Here is an 11,032-nt window from a genome sequence, read left to right on the forward strand (position 1 = left end):
CCCCTCCGGGGCACCCGGAACCCTTCCGGGCGCCTAAAGTTGACTTTTTGACCAGATCGCGTCAAACACGATCTGAACATTGGGGGATAAAGTTTTATCCCCCCAGGACGCCCAGAATCCCTTCGGGGCGCCCTGACCAAGGCTATAAATATAGCCTTGGTCCAGAAGCTTCAATCAATCAGAACTCAAGTAATTCTTTCAACACTTGTGTATTTCGTCTGCAGTTTAGCTTCTTTTTGTGCGCTTTATCATTGTACGAGGTTTCTCTGCCTGAAGGAGTTTTTAGTGCGATCATCTTCCTTGGATTAACAACCTCCTCAGTTGTAATCAAGTCAATCCCGGTATGCCTCGTCTTTTCTGATTTACTTTCTGTTTAGCTATTTTATGCAAGTGTTAGTTTAAGAGTTCGAGAAGGGTTGTAGTTTTATTTTCAAGCTATTCAACCCCCCTTCTAGCTGACCGCAACGATCCAACAGTTCTTAAACATTTCTTTTTGCTATTGTTTATTTCTATCTTTAATTTTGTTTGAATTTAGGTTGTAAAATTGTTATGGAGCAAGAACTAGTAATTTAGGGTGATATAATACAATTTATACTCCACAAGTTGGGATGTATTTTTTATTTGAAGAAGTTCGTGTTTTTTACAAATCATATGCCCAAGGTCTTGATTTTGGTATTTCAAAGTTGGGTTCCAAAAAAGGAAATAATAGCCAGATGAAGTATTTTTTATTCAGATGCTCTAAAAATGATAAGATCGTTCCTAAAGTGAAAAATTCCTTTTATCCTAGAGCTTGTAGCAGAATAGATTGCAAAGCACAGATTAATATTACAGTTCAGAATGATGAATTATGTGTCATTATTAGTATTAATCTAGAACATAATTATGCATTAAGTCCAAGGAAATCAAGACATTTTAGATGTAATAAAATGTTAGATTCTCAAATTAAGAGGAAATTAGAGTTGAATGATCAACCAAGAATAACTTTAAGTAAGAGTTTTCAATCATTTGTTATTGAAGTTAGTAGCTATGAAAATTTGCCATTTGATAAGAGAAAGTGTAGAAATTATGTAGTTGAAGTACAGAGATTAAGGCTTGGGAATGATGATACAAAAACCTTTGAATAATTACTTTTGTCGTATGCAAAGTAGAAATTCAAATTTATTTTATGTGATTGACGTAGATGAAGATTCTCGCATAAGAAATATATTTTGGATTTATGCAAGATGTAGGGCTACATGTGATTCTTTTTCTAACATTGTTGTATTTGATATTACATATCTTACCAATAGTTATCATATGACATTTGCTCTGTTTGTTGGAGTGAATCATCATGGTGAATCCATATTACTTGGCTGTACTTTAATATCTAAAAAAGATTAAGAAACTTTCATTTGGTTATTTAAACCATGGTGACATGCATGAGAGGACGAGCTCCATGAACTATTACTATAGATCATAGCAAAGTCATGGAAATTACAATTCTTGAGATATTTCCAGACTTTCATCATCGTTTATGTCTTTGGCATATTATGAAAAAACTTCCAGCCAAGTTTAGTAGTCATGCCAACTATAAGTTGATAAAGAGAACCTTAAAAATATTGTTTACAATTCTTTAACATCTACAAAATGTGATAGCAATTGGAAAAAATGATTGAAGAATTTAACTTAGAGAAAAACGATTGGTTGAATTCTTTATATGAAATTCATCATAAGTGGATGCCTGTGTACGTGAAAGATAAATTTTGAACAAGGATGTCGACAAGTCAAAGAAGTGGGAGTATGAATGCATTTTTTGATGATTATGTTCATTCAAAAATAATTTTAAAGCAATTTGTTGAATAATATGACAATATTTTGAAAAGCAAGATTGAAAAGGAAGATAATTTTGATTTTACATCTTTCAATTCAATAATTCTGGTCATTAGTGGCAATCCAATTGAAAAGCAATTTCAAAATGTTTACACTAATAAGATGAAATTCTGGTCATCAGTGGCAATCCAATTGAAAAGTGGTTTCAAAGTGTTTACACTAATAAGATGTTAAAGTTGTTTCAAAATGAACTACGAGGTTTGATGTTTTGTAATAGAGAGGTACTTTGTTTTACTATGGATCTTTAAAGAAGCAAAAAAAAGGTTTATGGATATCAATATTAGTGATTCATTGGATAGTGATCAGGCAGCAACATAATATATAAGGAATCAAGAAATGAGAGCAAAAAATTTCACAATCCACTGAAAGTAAGGTCTCATGGACATCCACAGACGAAAAGAAAACAATCCAAAATTGAGCAAATTAAGAAAAGGGCAAAGGTAAAGTCTCAAAAAAAAATGTTTGGTTTGTATATTTCGTGCAATTTGCTACTTTGGTGTTATATTTTGGTGATAATTAATTTTACTTTTGTTAATTATTACAGGATTTTATCGTTGATAGAAAGTAAGATGAGTTATCAAACATTGAACAAATTGATAAATTTTTAGGTTTGATTATTGTTCAAGTACCATTGCTGTTTAGGTTTTAATTATTTTCCATTTTTTGTCTTTTATTTTAGAAAAAAGAGATCCGCTAGTGCTTCTTTTCTTGTGAAATTTTGTGATTAGTTTGTTTCTGCAAGCTTCAATAATGCAGGGTGAGGAAGGGAGTCTATGATTGCTTGTTTTGTGACTAGCAATGAAACTTCTTATATGGTGGCAAAAGGCGAATACGCTCGCCCCAAGCACCCCCCAGCCAACCTGTCCCAGAGCCAACACGGAGGAGACAAATCACGGGCGACTACTAACCTTTGGAATAGTTACTAGCACATAAGAGAGACATTTACCTCGACTTTGCCGAGATTTGAACCCCATACCTCATGGTGGCAACACCTCATACGCTAGCTACTAGACCGTCCCGAAGGGACAAAAATGATTCTCATATGATGTAATAGCAAGATGCAAGTAATGATATTCTCAAACTGATGTAACTACAATTATTGAAATTTCTAGTTCAATTGTCATTGAAATTTCTTGATATTTACTCATACTAATCTATTCTCAATATGATGTAACTGCAAGATGCAATCAAAAAGCTTCTCATATAGATAATGCGATTTCAGCATGAGTTTCTTGGAGTCTTAAGTTGTGTTTTGCTGGAAGATATTTTAGTTAACTCTCTTTTGTAGTCTTAAAAACTAAAACAACTTTGGTTATCGTTTCTTCCAATATGTAAGTATTGTAACTCAAGAGAAATTGGAGAATGAATTCAATTTCTTATATTGTATGCTTATATTGGTACTAAAGTGAAAGATGAATCTCTCCATTAATGAAGACTGTTCTTATATATTGAAGACCATTATTTGTATCTTGTTTAAATTCTATTTTTTCAACTACCATCAAAAGGGCTTTACGATGATGAAAGAACTTCGAAAGATCATAATGATGAAGTTCAAGAAATCAAATAAACTTTTTTTTTGATAAATCATATATCTATAAGAATCTAAGAACCAAATAAACTTCGAAAGTGTTATTTTTTTTAATATAATTTTTTAGCAAAAGATTAATCTATTTACAAATAGAAAATATGAGTATCCATAAACTTTACAAAGAGAAAATATGAATATCCACAAATAAAAACTATGAGTATCCATAATCTTTTTTAAAATACAATTATTTAGCAAAAGATAAAACATTATACGATTCAAATAAAAAATATATATACATAATCTACAAACTTTGTATCCATGTTAAGTCAATACAAAACAAAAACTCTTCTTCGATTATATGAAAGGAAATAAACTCATAGAATTGAAGTGCGTCATGCATAATAAAATCATCAACTAAGTTTTGCAAAATATCCTTTGCTAACTAACTGACTTATAACACCTTTCTTCGGGACCAACTTCTCAAGCACTTTAAACTACAAAATTAAAATATAATGATAATTGAAATGAGTAATTCTGCGATATATAGTGTTAACAGACGAGCATATAAACAACAAACATTAACAACAGTAGCTTATTGGAATTGAAGATCTTTCTTAAGAGCCTTTGACTATCTCTCTCAGTATTAATTTCATTACCTGTGGTTCTACCTGGATATATTGAATGAAGGCTGTCTGAATGAATAGCAGCACGAGCAGAATAAGGGATCTCAGCAAAGCATTGCCAATGCCTCAATAATAATAGACATGGGTGCAAATGCAAATGCAAATGCAAATGCAGAAGAAAAACTCTGCTTATCTCAGAAACTATTCATTGAGTTGGTAAAGCTCTGCTTATCAACAAGGACACTGAAAGAAGAATGCATGGATGCAGCATCTACTTCTACTTGGTAAAGCTGCATATTTCAGAAAAATATGTACACATATCTCATTTTTTGGAGACACAAAAAGATCTAAAGAGCAGAAAAGCTTCTTCTAAATTTGGTACCAACTCTTGCGTATAGTTAATTTATTATCTCTTATTTCAATATATTCTTTTTACTCTACTTGACCTTTTTATATTTTTATATTTTCTAAAAAAATTGAATTTAACATTTATTTTTTAACCTATATCATTAAAAAAACAATATCATTTTTTATTTTTACAGAATTTTTTTCCACAAGAAACGGCTAACAGCCTAACACAATGATTTTTGTTTTGTTTTTTTATCCACTGATCAATCACGGAATAAATTATACGTCATCTTGCACCACTAGCCGACCTCCATCCGCGGTTTCATAGACGCTCTCGTCGGAAGTTCATATCTTGGACAAATCTATACCTTACAAAATTTAAAAGCTGAACTTTTTTTCTTTTCTGTTCCTTCTTCTCTGATCACCCCTCAAACTCTGCAATCATTCCTCTCCTCTATAAAACGAACCCATCGTTCCTCCTCAGTCTCCTGCAAATTAATAAGATAGCAGATATTCAATAATTAATATACAGTATTAGTGGGTAACTACTACGATATGTTCTTGTACTTTGGCTGCCTTCTTCTCCTCCTCCTGCTTCTTGCAGCCATCGCCAATGTCTTCTGGCTCTCTCCGGCAGTTAGCTGGCGCAGGCTCCAAAGGAACGGCTTTTCTGGCCCTTCTCCATTTTTCCCCTTCGGAAACCTCATGGAAATGAGCAAGGAGAACACTGAAAGGCCCCCTAATTTCCTGCACGATATACACTCCTCTGTCTTCCCCTATTTCTCCAGATGGAGGAAAGCTTACGGTGAGTAGTAATTCATGAGCTTTTCTACTTACTTCTTATCTTAAATCGAACTTTGCTTGCAGGAAAGGTTTTCATTTACTGGCTCGGCACGGAGCCTTTCTTGTATATCGCCGACCCCGAGTTCCTCAAACTCGCCACGGCTGGTGCGATGGGCAAGAAATGGGGCAAACCCAATGTGTTCAAGCTCGACAGAGAGCCCATGTTTGGACGCGGCCTTGTCATGCTCGAAGGCGAAGATTGGGCTCGCCACAAACAAATCATTGCCCCAGCATTTTCCGCCACCAATCTCAAGGTACGTGAGATAGTAAAAGATGATTACGCTCTTTATACGAAGTCATCAAACTTACAATCGGGAATTAGATCGATCAATATATTATAATAAATCTGTCACACTATAACCATTCGTCACCTCATGGAACAGATCGGTCGGTATATTGATTAAGCGTTATGTGCGTGTACACTGTTTGATTTTTGTATGTTTATATGATTCGTTTGCAGAGAATGATAAGGGTGATGGAGGAGACGACGCAGAAGTTATTGGAGGACTGGAGCGACGAGGTGGCGGCTGGCCGGCATGAAGTAGACGTGGAGAAAGGCATCGCCAAGAACGCAGCGGAGATCATAGCCAAGACCAGCTTCGGCGTCGGCCAAGAGAAAGGGAAGCGGGTGTTCCAGAAGCTGCAGCTGCTGCAGCAGATGCTGTTCCGGTCCGGCCGCCTCGTCGGAGTCCCATTAGGCCACATCCTCTGCGCCAAGAAGGCCTACGACGCCCGGAGGCTGGGGAAGGACGCCGATCGGCTTCTCCGCGACATCATCCATTCCCGACGAAAGAAAAACAGTGATTCAATGCCGGAGCAGGGGCATGACCTGCTCGGAGGGCTCCTCGAGGCCGGGGATAGAGATGGGAGAGGGAGGAAGTTGACGGCCAGGGAGCTGACCGACGAGTGCAAGACCTTCTTCTTCGCTGGCCACGAGACCACCGCGCTGGCGCTGTCTTGGGCCCTGTTCTTGCTGGCTCTGCATCCAGAGTGGCAGAGCATTCTCAGGGAAGAGATCGCGCGAGTTTCCGGCGGGGGTCCTTTCGACTCCGACATGCTCTCCAAGCTAACAAAGGTAAATCAAATGAAAGTAATCCTTCAATATGGTGGAAATTAACACGAGAAGACTTGCAATTGCAGATGGGGTGGGTGTGGAACGAGGTGCTCAGGTTGTACTCGCCGGCGCCGAACGTTCAACGGCAAGCAAGGGAGGAGGTCCGCGTCTGCGACGTGGTGATACCCGAGGGGACGAACATGTGGGTCGACGTGGTGGGCATGCACCACGACCCAGAGCTGTGGGGCGATGACGTGAACGAGTTCAGGCCGGAAAGGTTCGAGGAGGACCGGATCTACGGTGGGTGCAACCACCGGATGGGGTACTTGCCGTTCGGGTTCGGGGGTAGGACCTGCGTGGGGCGCAACCTCGCCGCCATGGAGTTCAAGGTCGTGCTCAGCCTAGTCCTTCGCCGGTTTTTCCTGTCGGTTTCACCGGCGAACGATCACGCGCCGCGGATCATGCTGTCACTCCGGCCTTCTCGCGGAGTGCGTCTCATTCTTCACAACGTTGAAGACTAGCAAAGTTAGAATTATTTGCACTAGTTTTGAAACAGACTCGTCATATTCAGATGGCATTATCCTTCAGCTGATGTGAAATTATTATAAAAATATAAAGAAAAGATAAAGTTTATATGTATACGGAAAAAATGTAAAATCTTAAAATCAATAATAACCTTGCGAGCACCTTACATCCTAAATAATCTAATTTTACATGACACTCAAAGTTCTGGTTTCACGCTTCCCTCTCTCCACACTGGACTTACTAGCCATGGAAAAAGGACCGGTTCTTCAGCACTCGATACAAGTTGACTTGTTGACCTTCTTAATGTTTGTGATTTGACCTTATTTGTTTGAAACCTCCGTGTCTCAGTCGTGAGGTCGTGCATTTATTTTTGTCTATGCCCTAGTCTACAAGGAATGCATTAAATTTACTTTGACATTCTTAATCGTTTTCTCTAGTCTTTGTGTGATCACATCTCCTCCACTATCCTAGTCTTTCTACTGTTTTGACTCGTAACGTTTTGCAGTGAACACGCGCTGTCCAAAATCGATTGAGTCAATCTAGTCAATATCCATAGATGGATTTCACATCGGAAAGCATGGCAATTTAAAGGAGAGCAATTTGCATTATTTGGTGCGTGCGACGCGTACACATGAGCAGGTCAACCATGTATGCCTTCTGTGCATATAATAACTGAAACAATTATTAAGTAGTTAGGTCAACGTTCACATGTATTCATATGGGCAGATGGTTAAGATTCTCCAATAAATTCCTCCAAACCCAAAACCAGAAGCAAATATATAACGTTACTCAAACTAATGTTAATCTTAACAATATCAACTATTGTTAATTTGAAAACATACTTGTCTTGCTTTTCACTACTGATAAAACTTGATATTCTCGTATCAATCTGTGTAATCTGGCATAGATAAGAGAAACTAGATAAAGGGGCAAGAGATAGCAAAACAGAAACATGAATTACGCATGGCAACTCAAAAGCAAAAGACAATTACTTCATAATTCCAACAATTTAAGTCATCAAAGAGGATTCGGATCTGAATTGTAAAGTTCATGACACAACATTGAAGCATTCATGGTTGAAAGTTACCTAAGATTCCTCTTGATAATCACCTTCTTCCTCTTCGTATTCCGCATCATCAGCTGTTGCATCCTGATACTGTTGGTATTCAGCAACGAGATCATTCATGTTACTTTCAGCCTCAGTGAATTCCATCTCATCCATACCCTCTCCGGTGTACCAATGCAAGAACGCTTTCCTTCGGAACATGGCGGTAAACTGCTCACTAACCCGATGGAACATCTCTTGAATTGAAGTCGAGTTTCCAATGAATGTAGATGACATCTTCAATCCAGTTGGAGGTATATCACAAACAGTCGATTTGACATTGTTTGGAATCCACTCCACGAAGTAAGATGAGTTCTTGTTTTGAACATTAAGCATCTGCTCGTCAACTTCTTTGGTGCTCATTTTGCCACGAAACATAGCAGATGCAGTCAGATAACGGCCATGACGAGGATCAGCTGCACACATCATGTTCTTAGAATCCCACATCTGCTGCGTCAGCTCGGGAACAGTGAGAGCTCTGTACTGCTGAGATCCACGCGATGTAAGAGGAGCAAATCCAACCATGAAGAAGTGGAGTCGAGGGAAAGGAATGAGATTAACAGCTAGCTTTCTAAGGTCTGAGTTGAGTTGCCCAGGAAAGCGAAGACAGCAGGTAACCCCACTCATGGTGGCCGATATCAGATGGTTCAAGTCACCGACTGATTAAGTTCAACACAAAAAAAGTGTCAATTTTAATGAAATGAACAAAAAAAAATATTAGTTCTGCAAATACTTACAGCTAGGAGTTGTGAGTTTTAGAGTACGAAAGCATATGTCATAGAGAGCTTCATTGTCCAACACCATGCATTCATCAGCATTCTCAACTAGCTGATGAACTGACAGAGTAGCATTGTAGGGCTCGACGACTGTATCAGATACTTTTGGGGATGGGAAGACAGAGAATGTCATCATCATGCGATCTGGGTACTCTTCCCTGATCTTGGATATTAGTAGCGTTCCCATGCCAGAACCAGTTCCACCTCCAAGTGAATGGCAAACCTGGAAACCTGATTAACGTGACGAGGGAATCATATTAGTTTAGTTAATTCTGTGATATCAACCAAAGGCTCATTAATTGCAAACCGTCAAGTTAATAAAGAATATAAAATAGTAAATCCTATTGAATAAATAGAATGATTAAGAGAAAAACATTTTGCATTTTTTTTAAACTTCACTGCAATTTGAACAGAATAAAACAGAAATAATTGTGCATTCTCGGCATTGTTTCTGTAGAAAAGCATAAGCTCGTCAACATAAACTACTAATTCCTATCAGAGATAATCATCTATTTACTAGTATTGAAAAAAAAACAACCAATAATCAGCCAAGATAAATGAGACCACCTGCATTTTGAAAGATCTATATGTATCGTGCAAAGTTTACATATTCAACATGTAGAATTTAACCCATATGCGCACACAAGTGACTAGAAAAAGAATATGGTTGCAACATGGAAAATAAACAGAAGTTAATAGAAAAATCGAGGGAAGTACCAAACATGGAAATGCACAAACAATTTATCTCATCTTTGCCGGTTTATATAACTTCAAATTCATCAAGTTAGTGAAGAAACTCCCGCTATCCTGATAAACAATCTACTATATTTGATATCAGAAATGAAAGAAAATTAACACTCTGCTAAGAAATGAAACATACCAACTAGACTACGACACCTTAGAAAACTATTTAGATCGTGTTTATCAATGTCAAATAAGCATAAACCCTAACAAATTCAACAAGGTATTAATAACGATGAAGGATCTACGACCTCACACATGAATGACAGCATTGAGCCCAGGAATGAGAACAAAATGACATCTTAATTGAAGAGTAGCAAACAAGGGTTAAAAGAATCGGGGTCGGACCCTGCAGGCAATCGCAGTTCTCAACCTCCTTCCTCACGACGTCGAGTACAGCATCTATGAGCTCGGCTCCCTCCGTGTAATGGCCCTTGGCCCAGTTATTGCCTGCGCCCGACTGACCGAAGACGAAGTTGTCGGGTCGGAAGATCTGGCCATACGGCCCGGAACGGATGCTGTCCATGGTTCCCGGCTCCAGATCCATGAGCACCGCACGCGGAACGTAACGACCTCCGCTTGCTTCGTTGTAGTACACATCCGCCCTCTCCAACTGGAGCTCCGAGTCTCCGCCATAGCGTCCCGTTGCGTCGATCCCGTGCTCCACGCACACCACTTCCCAGAACTTAGCTCCGATCTGATTCCCGCATTGCCCTCCCTGGATGTGTAAGATTTCTCTCATGGCGGCGTCAACGATGGCAGCAGAGAGCAGAGATCAGAAACGGAAAAGAAGAGAGGAGGGCAGAAAGTAGCAGACGGCGAGGCGCAACGTTTATTTGGTTTCGTGAAATCGATCGCACGGGAAGATGACGGACGTTGGACCGAAACCGGAACCATCGCAGATAAGGAGACGGTAACATAGCGGACGTTAGCTTTTAGGCGGGAATTTTGAATTTTGAACGAAAATAATTTATGGGGTTCCGATAATCGTCATTTTAAAATTTTCGGTACCAGTGGTGTAATTACCAAGGATTAACTTTCTAACTTTAGCATCAAATTTAGTAAATGTAACTGAGACCTAAGTTTAGATAATTGATAAATGTGTGTGTCATTTCAAAATTACAACAAATTTGGCTACAAATTAATATCAGTTTACGCATAAATAGCATTACGTAAAAGTATCTATCTTCTTCTTGTTCTATCTTGGAGAATTTTCAAAAAGGAAGGGAGTTATATGTAATTCTGCAAAAAAAATATTAGGTAAAAATTAAAACGACACTCCAAATTAAAAGCAAACGAATGGACATCCCATCAATCATTTAATCTCAAAAATACTCTTTATTCAACCATTATTACAGTATCTATAGAGTACATGTTACCATGTATAGAAATTTTTAGGTAATTATTATAATGTTATTTTTTATTTTTAAAGTAATTATAATAGCTACCATTAAATGTTATGTGTAGAAGTTATTATATAGCTGTTATAATATGTAATATTTAATATAATATTATTAGTATTGTAGTAGCTAAATGATTTTAATAAAGTTTAAAATTTTTTAACTAAATTAATAAAAAAATTGATATAATATTGTTCAAAATTTTGAGTTTAGGATTTAA

At 37.8% G+C, this 11,032-nt stretch overlaps 2 protein-coding genes across 2 annotated transcripts; one reads left to right on the forward strand and one right to left on the reverse strand.

Annotated features, from left to right (window-relative positions):
• The first annotated feature begins 4,813 nt into the window (after positions 1 to 4,813).
• LOC122038148 (cytokinin hydroxylase-like) lies at positions 4,814 to 6,850 on the forward strand. The gene is made up of 4 exons (XM_042597766.1): positions 4,814 to 5,173; positions 5,236 to 5,465; positions 5,672 to 6,286; positions 6,352 to 6,850. Exons 1-4 carry the CDS (start codon positions 4,924 to 4,926, stop codon positions 6,784 to 6,786), a joined length of 1,530 nt encoding a protein of 509 aa, XP_042453700.1. The 5' UTR covers positions 4,814 to 4,923; the 3' UTR covers positions 6,787 to 6,850.
• A 911-nt stretch (positions 6,851 to 7,761) lies between these two features.
• On the reverse strand, positions 7,762 to 10,276 carry LOC122038149 (tubulin beta chain-like). Its single transcript, XM_042597767.1, has 3 exons — positions 9,761 to 10,276; positions 8,633 to 8,902; positions 7,762 to 8,554 (listed from the first exon to the last, which is right to left on the reverse strand). The coding sequence occupies exons 1-3, from the start codon at positions 10,152 to 10,154 to the stop codon at positions 7,878 to 7,880; spliced, it is 1,341 nt and encodes a 446-aa protein (XP_042453701.1). The 5' UTR covers positions 10,155 to 10,276; the 3' UTR covers positions 7,762 to 7,877.
• Positions 10,277 to 11,032: the final 756 nt, after the last annotated feature.

The sequence above is a fragment of the Zingiber officinale genome, chromosome 1A (assembly GCF_018446385.1).
Source record: "Zingiber officinale cultivar Zhangliang chromosome 1A, Zo_v1.1, whole genome shotgun sequence".
NCBI classification, from domain to species: Eukaryota; Viridiplantae; Streptophyta; class Magnoliopsida; order Zingiberales; family Zingiberaceae; genus Zingiber; species Zingiber officinale.

Bases quoted from the DNA above. Each gene is read 5' to 3' on its own strand.
- LOC122038148 (XM_042597766.1), top strand. From the start codon at position 4,924: ATGTTCTTGTACTTTGGCTGCCTTCTTCTCCTCCTCCTGCTTCTTGCA. The intron at 5,466-5,671 runs GTACGTGAGATA...ATTCGTTTGCAG, and splicing joins TTTCCGCCACCAATCTCAAG to AGAATGATAAGGGTGATGGA. The intron at 6,287-6,351 runs GTAAATCAAATG...TTGCAATTGCAG, and splicing joins TGCTCTCCAAGCTAACAAAG to ATGGGGTGGGTGTGGAACGA.
- LOC122038149 (XM_042597767.1), bottom strand. From the start codon at position 10,154: ATGAGAGAAATCTTACACATCCAGGGAGGGCAATGCGGGAATCAGATC. The intron at 8,903-9,760 runs GTCCGACCCCGA...CACGTTAATCAG, and splicing joins GAACTGCGATTGCCTGCAGG to GTTTCCAGGTTTGCCATTCA. The intron at 8,555-8,632 runs GTAAGTATTTGC...GAACTTAATCAG, and splicing joins AAAACTCACAACTCCTAGCT to TCGGTGACTTGAACCATCTG.